At 43.0% G+C, this 18,375-nt stretch overlaps 1 protein-coding gene across 5 annotated transcripts in view; it reads right to left on the bottom strand.

The window, feature by feature from the left end:
- The window catches only part of lrp2a (low density lipoprotein receptor-related protein 2a), a 48,258-nt gene that overhangs the window by 19,291 nt on the left and 10,592 nt on the right, over positions 1-18,375 (bottom strand). For 3 of the 5 annotated variants that reach the window (XM_037109562.1, XM_037109564.1, XM_037109566.1), the window contains 33 exons: positions 16,360-16,583; positions 15,730-15,936; positions 15,404-15,606; positions 15,069-15,209; positions 14,683-14,886; positions 13,826-14,018; positions 13,286-13,411; positions 12,962-13,092; positions 12,610-12,747; positions 12,220-12,501; positions 11,828-12,067; positions 10,910-11,029; positions 10,402-10,518; positions 9,898-10,278; positions 9,540-9,554; positions 8,992-9,240; positions 8,170-8,381; positions 7,890-8,074; positions 7,551-7,779; positions 7,214-7,391; positions 6,961-7,089; positions 6,024-6,190; positions 5,515-5,658; positions 5,309-5,418; positions 4,629-4,806; positions 4,323-4,536; positions 3,981-4,220; positions 3,680-3,868; positions 1,846-2,778; positions 1,584-1,749; positions 750-908; positions 373-662; positions 95-295 (listed from right to left, as the gene is read on the bottom strand). In XM_037109562.1, coding sequence (XP_036965457.1) covers positions 95-295; positions 373-662; positions 750-908; positions 1,584-1,749; positions 1,846-2,778; positions 3,680-3,868; positions 3,981-4,220; positions 4,323-4,536; positions 4,629-4,806; positions 5,309-5,418; positions 5,515-5,658; positions 6,024-6,190; positions 6,961-7,089; positions 7,214-7,391; positions 7,551-7,779; positions 7,890-8,074; positions 8,170-8,381; positions 8,992-9,240; positions 9,540-9,554; positions 9,898-10,278; positions 10,402-10,518; positions 10,910-11,029; positions 11,828-12,067; positions 12,220-12,501; positions 12,610-12,747; positions 12,962-13,092; positions 13,286-13,411; positions 13,826-14,018; positions 14,683-14,886; positions 15,069-15,209; positions 15,404-15,606; positions 15,730-15,936; positions 16,360-16,583 — 6,895 coding nt within the window. The remainder of the gene's footprint in view (positions 1-94; positions 296-372; positions 663-749; positions 909-1,583; positions 1,750-1,845; positions 2,779-3,679; positions 3,869-3,980; positions 4,221-4,322; positions 4,537-4,628; positions 4,807-5,308; positions 5,419-5,514; positions 5,659-6,023; positions 6,191-6,960; positions 7,090-7,213; positions 7,392-7,550; positions 7,780-7,889; positions 8,075-8,169; positions 8,382-8,991; positions 9,241-9,539; positions 9,555-9,897; positions 10,279-10,401; positions 10,519-10,909; positions 11,030-11,827; positions 12,068-12,219; positions 12,502-12,609; positions 12,748-12,961; positions 13,093-13,285; positions 13,412-13,825; positions 14,019-14,682; positions 14,887-15,068; positions 15,210-15,403; positions 15,607-15,729; positions 15,937-16,359; positions 16,584-18,375) is intronic. The other 2 variants (XM_037109563.1, XM_037109565.1) reach the window with 1 other exon arrangement.

Genomic DNA, 18,375 nt, shown 5'->3' with positions numbered 1-18,375 from the left:
CAAAAATCACACTGATAATTCATTGAAACACAAAATGAGGAAGAAATGTGAGTTAGAAAAAAAATCAGTTCAAGTTCTTTTAAAAACAGCCTACCACAGACTCTCTCCAACTCATCACTGCCATCTCCACAGTCATTGTCGTTGTCACATTTCCACTGGGCGCGAATACAGCGGCCATTCATGCATGTAAATTGGCCGGGCTGGCAGCGGGTGCCATTATCTTGTATACAGTGCTTGTTGTCAGCCAGGTACCAGCGGCCCACTGATGGACACTGACATTCAGCTCCGTTGGGTCCTATCAAGATCAAATAGCTTTCAATTACTACACTAAAAGAATATCACGCTGAAAAACAAGTATGAAACCACTTGTACCTGGTGTGCAGATGTGGCTACAGCCTCCATTAAACTGCTGGCAGGGACTGTCACACTGCTGCTGCTTCCTGCCGGCCAGAACGTGGACATCCATCGGCCGAGTAGGAAGGTTCTGGATCATGGCCCTCAGGTTAGAGCCATCGTGCTTGTTGGCCCGATAGATGCTGCGCGTGTTCCAGTCAGTCCAATAGATGAACTCGCCAAACATGGTCATAGCAAAGGGGTAGATGGCTGTGCTGACGATGACTTCCCGGTTAGAGCCCATGAGGGAGGATCGCTCAATCTTCTGTCTGATGGCAGAACAAAATAATGATAACGGTTGGTGTAATAGACAAAATTGAGAACATATTTCCACAGTGGACTATTTTAGATCTTACAAGCTGGCGTCTGCCCAGTAGAGTCTTTCTTCTTCATAGTCCAGGGTCAATCCATTGGGCCACACCAGACTGCTGTTCACAATCTCTGTTCTGAAGTTTCCACCTAAGGTAGCACGTTCGATCTTTGCATGGGTTCCCCAGTCTGTCCAATACATGTATCTATGGAACGAGGAGGGGTTCATCATTAAATCTCAGATTAATGTCATGATCTAAGGAGGTGTTTGATTTAGTGTCTTTACAAAGCAGTTAAAATACAAGTACACTCAAATAAAACCTATTTGAGATACTGTATGTGAAATGGCACACCCTGATAAGCTTTCTGAAGCTTGAGAATAGGGGCCTAGACACTAATCAAATAATATTCAAAGTATTGGTTTACTAACACATCGTCTAGATTTGTAAAGGGCATGTGTCATGTAGTAAAAATCACATCCTACAAAACACATTACTAAATGTCCCCAGGAGATCTATTATCAGTCTAAACCTCGATTAAAAAATGAAAAACGTATGAGTGAGGGCACTTCCTGGATTCAAATTCAGCTTGTTAGAGGTTCTCCTTGGATGGCGATACAAGTAGACCTTAAAATCACAAGAAAATGCCAAGGCACACTTGTCTGAACAAACAAAATGCTTTTATTGTCACAGCATGGTCATGTTAGACCTTTAAGACAAACTCTGATGTACTTTGTCATCAAGGCATCATCAGGGAGACAAAAACCTTGTTAAAACATAAAGAGACAATAATGGCATGACACACATGGCTAGTGGAAACAACAGCACAACTTAAACGAATTTGGATGGAACAGTGTAACTGGCTTCGTGTTTAAGTCTTACCCCCTGCAGGGATCCAACATGATGGCCCTTGGCCTCGACACATGGGCAATAACAGTCCTCTGAGAACCGTCCACAGACATGGAACTGATGCTCTGGTTGACATAATCACTGTAGTAGATTCTCCTGTTTATCCAGTCATAAGCAATGCCATCAGGAGCCCCTAGATCTTTAAAAGACAACAAACAAAGAAACATCAGCCAAAAAAAAACAAAAAAAAAACGTAAGTGATAAGTGTATGTGATAGTGGAGGTGTAACACCAACCTGAAGCCACCACTACAGGAACTGACGTGGGAGAGGACAGGCTGATGTAGCTGATCTTGCTTGATCCTGCGCCCGAGCTCTGTGTGAAGTAGATCCTCCTGTCTGTGAGGTCAAAATCGAGTGCCACGGAGGTACGTGGCACATTGACCACAGGGAAGGGCAATGCATGGTCGTCAGGGTCGAGACGCAGGCTGCGTACTGTGCTCTCAGTCGTGTAGATGAGATAATCATCCCTTGACACTACACAGTTCTCATTATCTGCTGCAAGGTTCCCAAAAGCGCAGCTGCATTTTTTGTTCTGACCACCTGTGCCAGACCCTGGGAGGGCGAAGCAAAAATGAGCACAGCCTCCGTTAGCCTCTACACAGGGGTTGTAGTTAAGCTCCTGGGCAGTGATAGGCTGGGTGCGTTGGTCGAAGATGGAGACGTCTCTGAGCATGTTGACGTTGTCTCTAATGACAGCGGGCTGCTCCGTGCTGCCGGGCTCCTTGCTTGCTTGGAACACCTTCTTAAGATTTCTGTCCACCCAAATGATACTACTCTCAAACACTGTGATTCCATAAGGAGTCGGGTAGCGACTGCCATACCTGACAATCTCCGTCTCACCCCCATGAGGGTTGACACGGGCGATCATATCCAGGGAGTCATCCACCCAGTAGACATAGCCAGTTTGCCAGTCCAGAGCGAGACCTCGCGGAGTAATAATTCCCGATGACACTAAAACAGTGCGGTTGGTTCCGTCCAAGAGTGCTCGCTCAATTTTGGGGTTCTGACCATAATCAGCCCAGAACAAGAATCTGTTTCTGGGGTCCACCACGATGTGGCGTGGCATGTCCACCTGGGTCTTCAACAGCACCCTGCGGAAAGTGGTGTTCAATCGTAGCACCTCCACATACGTCTCAGTGAGGAAGGCGTTGGTGAAATACAAATTCCCTAAAGAAAGAACCTTGTTAGTAAGATACTGTATATTTGTACGTCACCTGGCCATAAGGTCATCAATCACAAACTATGGCATGCCACAATTAAAGTAACATTTTCACTGGCTGACATTATGACAAGATTTCATACTTCAGTTAAACTGATGCAATAATGAATGAGTAACAAGCTAACAAATTTTCCCGCCAGCAGCTGTTTTTCCTAAACCAGCTAATGAAATCATCTCCCTGTCACCTGTTTGGGACTGAGGTACCTGTACTGTGAGTCTGGCACTTTCATAAAGCTTCTTAACTTTAACACTACCAAGAAGTCCTGAACTCTACCAGGTAGTCACCTGTCTGAGGCCTGTGTTATAAAGCAGGTTGGCATTTAAGAGTCTCTCTTTTTCTGACTTACGTCATCAAGAAACAGATGGAAATGATTTAACCATGTTTATATCATATACTACAGGATAGATGCACTTGGAAGCATTTTCAATACGCAAAGTAGCTTGTGCTCCTCATCCAGACTTCCTGCGGGATATGTTGCCCCCTATTTGAAGGAAGTTAAGAGGAGGTCAATTCTTACAGTGCACCTTTAAGGTCCTTTGATGATGTAATGCTGGATCTTTTAAGCAACAATTTCAGGACCAACAACTACAAATCAGCTGACTGACATCCTCTTTTACCTGCATCTGACATGTTATGCAAATCTTATGGGAGTATTTCATATAGATAAAAATGTGAGGATTAGAAATGCAACAAGGAGGAAACTGAATAGATTGATAATAGATTAAAACGATAAAAAGATCCTAAAAAAACAGCTTACTTACTGTAGTGAGATAATTGCGCACTACTTACAGTATGTGGTTAAGCAAAACAAAATTAAAAAACATTTGTGAGCTTAGACAACAGCATACCTGCAGCCCAGTCAACAGCGATGCCTCGTATCCCGTTGCGACCTATCCCAGATGTTACTACACTACGTAATCCTGAGCCATCTGGCTTGATCCGTCTGACCCCGTTCTGAATGGCCACAGTGCTGCTGAAGTCGCACCAGTAGATGAAGCCAGAAGCCATGTGTACATCAATGTGTAAAGCATTACGGCCTGCAGGAGGATAAGCCAGCCGTTAGTAGCCATATTTGTTTCTTCAAACACAATTGCCATGAACATTTAATATTTTTGTCAAATAAATAGATAATATATAACAATCCCTAACCTCTACCAGCCACGGGCACCATGGCCTCAGAGTGATCGGCTCCTTCCAAACTGAAGCCTTTGATAGCAGACAGAGTGGAGATGATGACATAGGACTGGTAGGGTGCGCAGGTCCTGTTGTCACTGTTAAGCTTAAAACCTGTAGCACAAGCACAGGTGAACAGACCCTGCGGCCGGGGCAGGCAGAGCTGCTCGCACGTGCCCACATTGTTGGTGCAGCCATTGGATGTACCTGCAGAGGCTGGATTTGTAGAGAGAAGACAGTGTGACCAACAGAAAGCAAAAACAACAAGCTGAAAACAGCCAACAGTGAATGAATGACATGTCCCTTTGTGCCACTCACTCTCTCGATAATGCACTTTCAGGACTCTGAGCCCAGAAACATTGTCCCGCAGCACAACCTTATCAGCGCCAGTCAACTTGTTCACGCGCTCTATGACCTCAAAGTTGCGGTCAGTGAAGTAGAGGTAGTCACCATGGACAGCTACACCCCAGGGGTGAGACAGTCCTGACACAATGGTGATACGGTTACTCCCATCTGGATCACCACGCTCAATCTGTCAACATTCAAATGCCAGACAGTAAGTCAGAGGCTGCATGTTCTTTTTGACCTTAATGAGTGAACAAATAGTGATCCGTGAAGACCCACCACGCCAGTGCTTGTGACAGCCCAGTACAGCTTGTTCTCTCGGATGTCCACAGTGAGGAACTCGATGTGATCCAGGTTGTTGGTGAACAAGGTGACAGGGTTTAAACCATCCATGTCTGCAGATGCCACCTTGGCTGGGATGCCGCTCTCTGTTCCCTGGTCTGTCCAGTACAGTTTGCTTAGAAGACAATACAGACAGGATGTTAGTGTTACTTAGAATTTAGTCATGGATCTCTATGCTTGTTGCTTTTTAATAGCCTTATATACCTTTAATAATCAAAGAAATATGATAAAAATTGTCACTGTTGGGTGAGAATCTCCAAAATACTTTTCAGGCATACAAAATGCCAGCCTTGCACTCGGTGAATGAGAAAAACATTTTTTCATGAAGTTTGAGGATTTCTCTGAACCCACAGAAGACCAGGTCAGACCTGAGCTAAAATTTTAAATAGCCATATCACCCAAAATTACAGTTTTCATATTACAGTAACAAGGGATGGGTTGGAAACGTCTTTCTTGTGTCTTTATTGCACTCGCTGAGTTTGACTGTGCAGTGTAGTTTTCAGTAACACTGGTTGAGTTCTCTCTAGAGGCAGAGCAGATGGCGATGAGGAGGCAGTTAGAGCTCAGTAGCTGTGGGGATGAGTGGCCTTGCCAGGACTGTGTTAAATGGGGCTTACCCACGTGCTGGGTCCACTGCGATGCCAACAGGACTTCCCGCGCCAGTTGGAGAGCCGTTATTTGTGATTAGAGTTTTCCTGTACTGTACCTCACCTCTCAGCTTCAAAACCTGGCCGAGCACGAACACCAACAAGTGAAATTTGTGAGTATTCACATTCATTTTTTGTTTTCCTATTACAAATGCAATCACAAAAAAGTACCTCACCTCAATAGACTGTGTAGCTGGATTGGTGTAGTACAGGTTCTCTGTTATCCAGTCCAAGGCCAGGCCAACTGGGGAGCCAAGAATGGCTGCAGGGGCAAACTCTGTCCTGTTAGTACCATCTGACTTCACCCTGTGGATCTCACCCTGGAGGAAAAAGGGTGACAGATTCAGCTCAGCCACTGCTGAATTTGAATGTGTAGAGTTTATCATGTACTGTGTTTTTCCTGCATGGTTTCATTGAGTTTTTATTGTGAATTTTTACTGTTTACCCTTGGTGAATAAGTTCTGAACTGGAGTGTGACATGTACAGCTACAGTATGTTGTATATACAGTGTGTCTTTTATAAGAGAAGAGAAGAGAAGCAAGTAATTTTTCATAGTACAACCAGTGGGTTCCTTGGGTCAGGGTCACATACTGGGCCCATTAAATACTAGTGAAATATTAAAAATATAATAAACCTTGTAGCACTGCATTAATAGGACATTTAATGTCTTTGGACAGTAACTTACCGGGTGCTCCACCCAGTAGATGGTCTGTTCATTGTCATCAAAGTCAACATCATAGCCATTCTGAAGCCCAGCAACAGGGACCATAGCATCATTACTCTTCTCTTCTGGATTCAGTGAAATGCCATAGATGATGCTGTCTCTCACAACAACCAGGAAAGGATCCTCAACTAAAAAAAAAACAAAAAACAATAATGCAAAAGCAGTTAATAAACAGTGACAAGGAATACATTCATATAACTGCTGCATGTTACAAAACTAACTCTGGGAAAGCACAATTCCTGGATGAGGATTTAGCTCCATGGTAATCCAAAACTTAAAGTTGCTCTCAGTGTACCATACCTGTTGCAAAATAGGGAAATGGGGATCCTGAGCTAACAGGCCTTTATCTAAAAAGAGGATTGACTGGTGAAAGTTGTTTCCACAATCTGATTTGCTTTGTCATCAGAGATTAGAATCGATGAATGGTTGTGGGGCATTTTCATTCTTGGATAATCATTGGCCTCAGGGGGAGACTGTGTTCTGTTTGGCTTGAATGGGCTGAAACCTGAGATGAGTTAAGCTGCTGACCTAAGGGGGACTCCTTGGACTCTGAATTAAAGGTTCCTTGTCTTCCTGAGACCTTGAAAGACACGCTTATATGATTCTTAATATTTATAACTGAAATAGCAGTTTACACGAGAATCTAAATAGGAGACTGTTGACAAGCACCTGGATCAAATTATAACACACGAGGTCAGTGTTTTCAAAAGTTTCTCATTTTATCAACATCGAGGATGCAAATCAAACATGCAAAAAACATTGTATCTACTATACTAGGTTTACTCCTTGCTCTAAGATGAAAACCTGAGTGCTTCAACTTATCAGCTGCATCTGACCTGACTTCCTTTTTCATCAAACTGAGCGATGAGTGTTTTCCTCCATTTGGCTGGAAGCATACCTCTGGTGCAGGTGATCTGGTCCGCTGCCAGTGTCCAGCCTGAGGGGCAGGCACACGAGAAGTACCTCGGTCCCACAGCAGAGAGCAGGCAGATATGACTACAGGGACTCCTCAAGCAGTGATTTTCACCTAGAAATTGTCAGCCCACACATGCAAACCAAGAGTCAACAGAGTAATCTTCATAGGTTCTTTATTCCTAAATGTATTTACAGAAACAATGGACCCGCATTAATGTAGTTTCTCTTTGTCATACCTGCTGGCTGCCTGGCTGGGTGTACTGCCGCCAGACCCATGGGCTGAGGGAGGTTGAACAGCATCACTGTCTGGTTCTCCCCATGCCACTTATGGGCTCGCATCACACGGTTGATGTATCTGTCGGTCCAATACACAAAATCCTCAAAAATGGTAATTGCGTGGGGATGTTGCAGTACCTTTTCATAGAGAGTAGCAAAAGGAAAAAAACGTATGTCTTACACATACTATCCAAAAGGAAACTGAATGTGCTCTGTTCACTTTGAGATGAATAAAATGTCTAGAGATCATTCAGAAAACGTATCATCAGAATAAAGTCTTCAGCCTCACACACTCACCAGGTCACTGGCCAGAACTTGTTTCCTGTTGTTTCCGTTATAATCGCAGTAATCAATGAAATCCAAGTAGGCGTCAGCAAAGTACAACAAATTGTTTGGATAGTCTATTGTTAGACCATTTGGCCAGTATAGCTTGTTGCTTATGATCACAGTCCTCAATTTCCCATCCATGCTGGCCCTCTCAATGCGGGGGTTCCTTCCCCAGTCGGTCCAGAACATCAGGTGAGCACTGCAAAACAAATGTCTTGTTCAACACTGAGAAGCAGAGACCGTGATATACGCATCATTCCCAGACACACACAGATTTGAAACAAACATGTTCCTCTGTTAGTCACTGACCTCTCCCTTGGGTCCAGCACCAGACCTCTAGGGTTGGTGACATTTTCACTGACCAATACAGTGCGGTGGGTGCCATCCAGTTTAGACACTTCAATAGTCTCCAAGACATAGTCAGTCCAGTAAAGGTTCCTGCCAACCCAGTCTACAGCAAGGCTCTCTGTTACAGTCACTCCACTGTCAAATATCTGTCAAAAAGAGACTCATTCTTGGTGAAAATGAAAATACATGTGTAAAAACAAAGTTTTATGCACAGTCTGTGGTGACAAAATGGAACACTCACCACAGTTCTGTCGCTGCCGTTTTTGTTTGCACTCCAGATTCTGTCCTGGCTTGTGTCGGACCAGTACACACGGTCAGTGACCGAGTCAAAATCTAGGGCCACAATGTTGCGTCCGTCTCGGACCAGCGAGCGAACCACGTTGGGCTGAGCAGTTATGTCATCTTGCACAATCTGATTTCGACTTGCCACTAGCAAGAACGCCTGACGGGAATCTGTAAACAGACATCAAATCTCTGTTACCCATTTTTCACATCCATTCTCATGCTAATAGCAGCACTTATCAGCTTTTGCATGTCTACCAAAACTCTACCACAGGTCTGTTAAATGGACCCTACTCAAATGGCCATCCTTGGGGAATGCACTTTTGTCCAAATAATGACCTATTGTATTGCAAGGCCTTTCAGCGGGGTTATCTGTGTGGAAGAGGAGCTCATGTCAGGCACGCTCCCCATAAACAGCCCTTTGTTGGTTGATCATGTCCTAATTACACCAGTGATGGCCAATGAGTGACATATATGTTATTTGTCTTATCTAAAGAAATCAGAGCAGCAACAAGAGACAAGGGAGAAGAAAGACTGTGTGTCAGTCTCGCAGTCTGGGGGCCGAGCTCCCCCGTTATCATAGCTCATTCCTGACAGCACACTGGGAAATACTGAGATATGTGCTGTAAAGGCCAATCATCATGACAACCAAATTACTGTGGGACTGATAATTGGCCTATTTCCTATAATGCTGCACAATGAAATTAAAGGTTGTTATTTACAGCTACTAGGGGAGCAGTATGTTCCATGCACAAAAGTTTTAAATCATATCCCTCCTCACCTGAGGCCTTGCAGGTACGCTGGTCTGCTTCAAGAGTGTAACCGTCCTGGCAGTGGCAGCGGAAAGAGCCTCTCTCATTAAAGCAGTGCTGGCTACATAGTCCGGGGGGATTACACTCATCTACATCCTCACATGTTTTGGAGTCATTGCTCAGTTGGTAACCCACAGGACATGTGCACTGGGCCCCAAACGGCCCTTGGATACAACCGTGGGTGCAGCCTGCGTTGTTGTCCGAACAGCTCTCCTGATCTGAGGGGAAAGCAGGGAAATGGAAATGAGACCACGGAAATGACAGTTCACACAACACAGATACAAAATTTTAAAAATGTATGCAATTATTATACATCCTCTAAAGATAATTAAAGGCCAACAAAGCACTAACTACTTCAGTTAGTGTCTTTAGAAGTGCTATTTTGAGCCAGAGCTACACAAATCTTTCAAATAACTAGTCTATAAATATCAGAATAATTCTTAAAAGGGTTTGTTTGTTGAAATTGAATCAAAACTACTTGCAGCATTTCTACCAATGATTGAGAGTTTGTTCCTACCTGGCAAAGGCTCGTCTGAAAGCAGTGAGAAAGGCAAGAAAGGAAAATCACAGATCATTTTCAGGTTAATACCACTCAAATCACACACATGCATGATTTAAACACAAGAATCCAAAGACAAACACATAACATCCAACAAGTGAAGTGAAGTCGCCCTTGTTTACAGAATACCAGTAGTAGAAGAATGTCAAATAAAATCAAATCAAGTCAGAGTTTGATCCTGTGTCATCATGTGATATCAAAACGAAATTGAATTTGAGAAGGCCCGCAAACATCGAAATGTAATAAAACAATCAAATCTTTCTTATAGACTGAGAGCACGTTGCAGGCTGAGAAGGAAGGCAGAGATCAGACTTACTGCAGAGAGGAGACTCGTCAGCACCATTGGGGCAGTCAGGAGTGTTGTCACACACCGTGGTGAGGTTGATGCACACACTGTGGCCAGGGCACTGCCACTGCCAGCTGGGACATCTGAAAGGCGGCGTGGGACAGTCTCTTTCATCGCTCATGTCCCTGCAGTCGTTGTCGCCGTCGCAAATCCAGCTGCGTAACACACAGTTCCCATTGTCACAGCGGAACATCGAGGAGGGACAGGTGCGAGGTGGGCAGGCGTGGTGTTCGTCGCTGCCATCTTCACAGTCTGGATGGCCGTCACATTCCCAGGTTGATGGGACACAGCTGCCGTCTGATTGGCACTGGAACTCACTTTCATGGTGGCACATACCAGGAGGCCTAGTAGCTGGGATACATCAGAAAACGCAGCAAACAGCATGTTAGTACAGTCCAAAACTATGGAAAATCCGAATATGTCGCCATCCAACTGAGTAATACTTAAGTAATATGACCATATTTGTATACTTACGACAGGCTTGCTCATCTGAGCGATCACTGCAATCAAAGACTCCATCACATCGGTAATAGGAGTTGATACACTGGTGACCACTGGAGCACTTGAACTCATTCACAGTGCAGTTGTAGACTGAAAAAATCCAGTTGAGTATGTTAAACCTGATATTCTATTTCTCTACAGTTTTGTATGCATGCTCAACCACTGTGCAATGTCCCTAATGTGATAAATAAACTAAGAGGCTTAGCACATGCTTGTTGAATTTTACAGCACATTCAATTGACCTCTATAACTTTTTGAGCATGTTAAACTGGACGTAGCAAATGTATGAATGAATGTAAAAATGAGTTAATTCATTTTGGAGAAAGGGGAAGTGGAGGACCAAATTCACAATATCTCAAAGTGAAATGGGCTTAGGCATGTTTACAATCATAAGAAAGTTCACAAAAAACCTGATGCAAATAAATCTGATCAGCAAATAATTGTGTTAGTTTTATAAATACAATATAAGTGAGGTACTCACTGCATCCCTGCTCATCCGCACCATCCACGCAGTCCCTGTCCCCATCACAGACAAAGTTGGGGTCTATGCAGCGGTGGTCTGGACACTTAAACTGTCCTGGATAGCATGTGCTTAACAGATCTGTCAATACAAATTGTTAAACAACATGAGTCTGTGAGATAATCTCCTACCCTTTCCTGGCCAAAATGTACAATACTGGACAAGTCTACATTTAAAATCCTTTACATTTATTTGAGGAACAAAATCAGTGCTTCTGTCAGCAGTTTACCAAATTTAGCTTAAAGCTATAAACAGTTTTTTGAGTAACCCATTTTACTAACAGGGGACCTGAAATAGGTGTATATGTGTAGATGTAAACATAACTGAATAAACAAGCGGTTCTCAGAGGAAAATAAATTCCCCAGAACACTGTTTGAAGCTAGAGAGGTGGCAGGGTTTGCCAAATACTAACAAAGTAAAACCACTGAAATTGTGTTTTCCTTTAAGGTCAGTTTGTTTATTCAGTGTATTCAGTCATGAAAACTAAGGGAGTTTGTCAATGAAGTCAATCAAATTTCCTACCCAAAACAACACAGCGCATCTTTAAAGGCATCTAAAAAATGACACTTGTAAAATTGAGTTATGTCCAGAAGCCTATTGGTCTCGCCATGTTCTTATAATTGCTGCTATATACTGTACATAGGTTCATCTATCACCAAAACAATGCATTAAATGTACATAAATCCTCTTAAACTCACACTTTAGACATGAAATGTTTTGTTTCGAACCATCAATTCCAGTATTTTCTTTAATAACTGTTTTCCTTCTTCATCATATTTACTTGTCATCCTGTTTTTGCCCATATGATGTTTAAATTAATAAAACAAGTCACATAGAAAATCCTAATTTTAAGTTAATAGACTCTATAGGGATACTCACGGCAGTCAGCTTCATCTGAACTATCTCCGCAGTCATTGTCAGTGTCACAACGCCAGGTGTGTGGAATGCAGCGGTGGTTGGAGCAGGTAAACTGATTGGCAGGGCACGTTCCAGGTACCCGTGTAGGGCAGTTAATCTCATCGCTGTTATCAAAACAGTCATTGTGCCCATCACAGCGCCATCCTGCAGGCACGCAGCGCTTATTGGAACAGGTGAATGCAGAGGGGGAGCAAGTTGTGTCTGAAAAAAAAGAGGATGAACTTGATTTGATATCATTATATTTAACTTGAATTTGAGAAATGTCAGGGGCATGAATCATTTTTTGGAATTCTGGTCTGGTCAGACCAGGCCAGTATAATAAACTAAGTTTATAAACACAAAAAAAGCATTACTGTTAATTCCACAGTTGAGTTCGTCACTGTTGTCATGGCAATCATCAACACCATCGCATCTGTAGCTGTTTGGGACACATTTGCCGTTGCCACAGGAGAAGGAGTTGGCTCCACACTGCAGTGTGGGGGGCTCGTTGGAAGGGTCGTCCACACACGTCTGCTGGTTGGGCAACAGCTTCATGCCATACGGACAGCCACACACCCTCCGTGAGTCTGGGGCCGGGAAACAGAAGTGGCTGCAGTCTCCATTAGGATTTGTTTGCCTGTTGCAGAGGTTGGAACCTGAGAAGGAGAGTGAAGGGTAATTACAAAGGACTATGACCTGACAGGTGCGAGCCACAGTTGCGCATGAATAGTGGAGTGAGAAGAGCGGTGAATAAAGCTACTGACCAATCTGAGAGTTGGAGTTGAAAGACTTGACATGCATGATGTGGCTGATTCCTCTTCTGATAACGACCATCTCCCCACCGTCGGTCTTGCGCACACGTACAATGCCACCCAAGCGCCAGTCAGTAAAATATGCATAGCCTTCAAGGGATAGGAGCAACAGACCATAACCTCGGTTACTTTGTCTGTCAACACCCACTGGTATTTCTACTCTTTTGACATGAGCATCATTAGGGGCAAGGTTGACAAACCACAATTGAAGTTGCTGACAGGGAAATAAACTCCCTCTTTATGGTCTTTGGTTCAGATATTTGATCCTGTAATGGATGTTTTTAATAATGTAAAGAACTATTACCTTCAAAAATGGTGAGACCAAATGGATGGGAGATCTGGGTTATGCGGTCCAAAGAAATCCTGTTTTGTCCATCAAAGTTGCTGTGTTCTATTTTGTCAAAGAAGGCATCCACCCAATACAAACGCATTGAACTGGGTGCAGATAAAAGAACAGAGAGTTTAAAAGAAGTCACAAGTGCTGTCAGGAGAACTATCAGAAATAAATATCATCAATATAGCAACTATAAATGGGTAAAACTATGAAAAATTACATCAATCTTCAGTGTAATGAAATTAAATGGTGAACTGTGGGAGTGTTATTTTAGCCATGTAGCTAATGACTCACCTCCAGTCAATAGCTAAGCCATTTGGCCAGCCAAGAGTAGTGTTTACAATAGACAGGGCATGTGACCCGTCACCCCAAGCCCTCATAATCTTTGCTGGCCGGTACCAGTCGGTCCAAAAAATATACCTGAGGATGAAAAAACAAAGCGCATCAATACATGTTATAACAAGGTTATATTTCATTCAAAAATGTACTTACTTTGACTACTACACAAATACCCATTTTCCTTTCAATTTTATTTTGATACTTCCACATTATAGAGCTTTTCTGTTTAAGCCAACTTCTTAGTGTGCGCTACAATACTGCCCTTCAGGCTGAACTAATCTCGGCTGTTGGACACAGAGGCCTTATGACTTTGAGGCCAATGAAAATAACAGCTTGTTCTAAATAAGGATTCATTTTATCAGGTGGGGACTTAATTTGAGGACATTTCTGAATGGGTGAGCATATCTTAAGGTGTGTTACCAGCCATACACACAGAAATTTCCCTTTTCTATAAAGCAGACAAAGCTAAAAATCCCATGGTTATAACTAATTTACCCGATGAGGGGATGCACCACAATGGCCCTGGGGTTGTTGAGGTTCTGTACAATGGCTCTCCTGGACTTATCAGCGAGCTTCATGACAGATATGCTCCTGTATCGCGGATCGGTCCAGTAGAGGTTCTTTGAAATCCAGTCGTAAGCCAGGTCCTCCACTCCATCCACTCGATTGGCTGCCAACACCTCCCTGCCTGTACAGATCAAAGCAGTCAGACTACCGTTTAACACAGACATGAAAGAGGAACACATTTAAATAAATAGGCTGTCAGCTTGCATTTTCCCCGTGCAGACTGGACAGAAAAAACTAGAGCAGCTCCAAAAACAACATCACTGATCAGAGCAGTGGTGTTTCTTTTTGTGTGTGTGTGTGTGTGTGTGTGTGTGTGTGTGTGTGTGTGTGTGTGTGTGTGTGTGTGTGTGTGTGTGTGTTGTGACTGCTAGTGGATTATCACATCAGAAACTACCTTCCACAGTTTGAACTAAATAGAAAAACTGCAAAATAAAAATGTGTTCATCAGACTGCCCTACTCATTTTCTAGGTCATTAAGTTTGAGATGTAGGTTGAATATATGATCCATTTTCCACTGTCCTGTCCCTCCCCCATAGTACCAGTCGGCCCCATCAGGCACTCCCTTAACTCCCTGTATAAGCCTTGCTGAATCACATGGTAGAGCTCTCTGCGCAGAAAGAAATTATCCAAGGATGTAAGTACAGAGAAAACACAGAAAACACATTAGCTGCTGATAGTCTCATACTCCACATGATGTCTTTCCTTGGTTTATCAAATTCTATGCTGTCAATGTGTACATTTATTAGGATATTCAGTTCAGCTTTGGCAACCAACAAGATGCTCACCAGTTCCATCCACTTTTTGTTTATAGATGATGTCCCTGACTGTGTCTGAGAAGAAGATGGCATCATCTTCAGCACTAAAATCCACCCCAACAAAGTAGGAAGGCGTTCCAGTGACGGGAAGGATGATGTCTTCCTGAGAGGAAAGATTGAATGGGATCCCCCTCACGGCCAGTTGGCTGGAGAACAGCAGAAACTGCCTAACAGCTGAAAATGGGAAATCAAGTCAAACAAGTGGAAACCACCGTGGATTGCTGACCAGGTGACTTTCAGGTGAACCTTTACCACTTTAGGGTGTTGAGTGTAATCTTTCACTCAAAACCGGGAAACATATTGAGATATCATCAGGAAAAAAATCACTAAAGTTGTAAGGGGAATTTTTCTCTTACCAAAACAACGCTTTCCATCGGCATGAAGGTCATATCCCATGCGACACTTGCAGCGATAACCCAGTCCTCCATTGTCACTGCGATGACTCAGAACACAGATTTGCTCACATCCACCTCTGTCTACGCCACAAGGGTTTGAAACTTGAGACGAAAATGAAAGAAAAGTTACTGTTAACTGGCAAAGTTATTTAAGGGATTTTCCTGTAGAAACACTAGAAGTTGTAGGGCAGAAAATGTTGGTAAATTAACACCAAACTGAAGGAGGAACAGTGAGAAACATGAGCTGCATCAGCACCATTCTGTAAAGGAAGCTCTAGCTAACTGAAGGGGCTTACCGTATGGCTGTTTGAGCTGATGTATGACTGCAACTCCGTGGGGAGTCTGAGTTGTGTTATAAACAACTTGAGGGCTGCCGTCACTGAACTTGTTGGCTTTCATCACGGCCATCTTGGTCCAGTCCGTGAAGTAGACGTTGTGCTCAAATAGACTGATGCCAAATGGGTGTGGGACCGCAGCACCTCCATGGACCACTGTTTTCCTATCAAAAACAAAAATATTCAGAACATTGATTTGTTGGGATGTAACATTTTCACAGTATTCTACAAGATTATTTTCATGTAAATTCACCTAAATGTTGAGGAATAACACCTGACATATTTACCTATGAAGGCCGTCATATGTTGCAGTTTCAATGTAGTCATAGCGACTGTCAACCCAATAGATGCGCTTGGCCTCAGTGTCCAATGTGATACCAGCTGGCCAGCCCAGTTTACTCCCAATGATCCCGTAACGGTTGGTGCCATCCATGAAAGCCCGCTCCAGGCCTGGTTGTCCATTCACTGCCTCCCAATCTGAGAAGAACATATACCTGTGAAAGGAGGTTAAATGTTTAATCTGCTGGTGGGATCATTACATAAGGACTGCCATGTCCATCTGGGAATTAACATTACATGTATTCACTATAGGAGACTTCCCTCTTGTTAATTAAGTCTAACATCCGTGGCATTATGCGGCAAAGTGGGTGGCTGCTCATCTCACCAAAGAGCTATACATTAATTTAGGATAAGCAATTTATATGCGGCCACCTGGCTCTCCTCCCCCCCTGAACTATACTATTGGATTACAAGGAGGGTCATCACTTACATTGCCCCTTACTAATCCACCCAGGGCAATCTGGTAATCTCACACACACCCCCCATTATTCCATGCCAACGGAGCACGACAGATACTGTATGTGTGGTTTTGGAATGTGCAGATAGATGAATGAGTGGAAATTGGGAGACATGCTTACCCAACAGTGGGGTCCACGGCTACTCCTCTAGGGTTTCCGAGGTTTTCAGTGATGAGTGTGACCCGGTTACTTCCATCAAAGTCCACCATGTCAATCCTGTTGACGCTGGCCTCCACCACATACAGTTTATTGTTCACCCAGTCCACTGCCAGGTTCTCAGGGTAGTCAACTGATACATTTAAAACCACCTGCATGTTGGAACCGTCCATATCCACAGAAAACACCTGTACACAAAAGACACCATTGTTGACAAGAAATTAGCCCCTAGGTGGTCAGTGCCTTCAGATATGAGGAAAGATATTAAAGGATGATGTTACATTTTTTTCAAGTTTATCTTAATACATTATACTGATGCCTGGAGGTACCGCTGACTGCTTCTCCATCTGGAAAGTGAGGTTAACACAGAACTGCCTTAAATTTGCATTCTTTCTAATTGCCAGCAGGGGCAATGCCACTGGTTTAAAAAAAAAGAGTCTGATTGCATGAAACTTATGAGAATAAGACCCTACTGCTCACTTTATTTATCATTCATTAACAGTTTCCAAGTGAGTTTGTGGTCTCAATTTCTAGTTTTTATAGTCTTTAATACTGAACGATGTTCATTTTGTAAATTATGGTCCCGTTTAGAGTAGAATATATGATAAAGCAGGGTATGCTTCATGGCTCTGAATAACCAAGATAGTGACAACCCTAATGTAAAACTTGAGATTTCAAAATTGTAGTCCACAAACTAATCCCCTGGGTTTACTCTTGGTAGGTACATTGAAAGTATTGTCACCTCCACAAGAAGGTTATGTTTTCGGTTCAGTTTACTTGTCTCTTTGTTGATTTGTCAGCAGGATTACAGCAAAACTACGCACCCAATTTTCATTAAGCTTTGTAGAGGGGTGCAGCCTTTGCCAAGAAAGAACCCATTCAATTTTGGAGTGGATCCAAGTCATGGGCTGGATACAATAATTCTTTTTCACTTTCGTTTATATTGCAAGATACGATAACTATATTTTGACATAATCCTAATAGTTTTGGTTTATATATCAAGACAAATATAGTAGCTTGCACATCAAAGAAGAGTGGACTAATGGCCTGAGCAGCGCTCAGCAGCTCTCTGAGGGCTGTTCTAGTTGGTCACTGTAACTGTCATCCTCTCAATACTGGCCACAAAGAGATTCATGCAAGAAGGGATTTCTGACATTACAATGTAAGTGACGAGAAAGAAAACCCACAGTTCTTGCTCTGAGTAAAACCGGACATCTTTTAAAATGATGCTCTTTTTCATACAAATGTCCTTCAAGGTCCAACAGGCAGTGTTATCTTACGTAGCTGTTACAAAAGGACAATCACACAACAGCAAATTTAGTACTAAAAGGACTTCAACTTTGGAAAACAGTAACTTGATCTGTCAGACTGCTCGTACTACCTCTGATTGAACTTTGGAATCATTTGTGGAGAATTGTCCTTAGATTTTGGTTCCCATGCACTGTATCACTCAAACTGATGTTAGAGGGGATCACTTTGTGGCCAGTATGAACAGGAGAAACAATTACAGCAAACAAAAAACATTTAAGAGAATTGTACTGCAGTCAATGGCTGCCACATGCATGAATGTAAAGTTAACGACAGGAAATACTTTTCAGGGGGAAATAAGGCAATGAGACAAGATATTTATTTTTCTTGTTACACTTTTGTGAAGACTGTAAAGTGGGTTTCTGAACCTGCCACTCAACCGATACTATGGTGGCACTAGTTTCTGTGACTGGAAATCTTGGCACCATGCAGCTGGTTACGGGGGTACTGCTCTTAGCAGCTCTGCTTCTTTTGAAACAAGATCCAGACGTCTAAAAAGCAGGATTTTCAACTGACCTGTTTAAAGAGAAACTGAAGATGTGGAAATAGCCTGATAGTTTAACCTTTCTGGTTGCATTCACATGCCCTGTTTTTGCTTTCCCTCCATCTAATCTGACATGCACCCATAGAGGTGGCTGATATACACAGATGCCCAGTCACAGATATGTCCTC

Source organism: Acanthopagrus latus, chromosome 9, assembly GCF_904848185.1.
Source record: "Acanthopagrus latus isolate v.2019 chromosome 9, fAcaLat1.1, whole genome shotgun sequence".
Taxonomy (NCBI): domain Eukaryota; kingdom Metazoa; phylum Chordata; class Actinopteri; order Spariformes; family Sparidae; genus Acanthopagrus; species Acanthopagrus latus.
The sequence above is the reverse complement of the archived record's forward strand: the minus strand, read 5'-3'. Positions and strand labels throughout refer to the sequence as shown.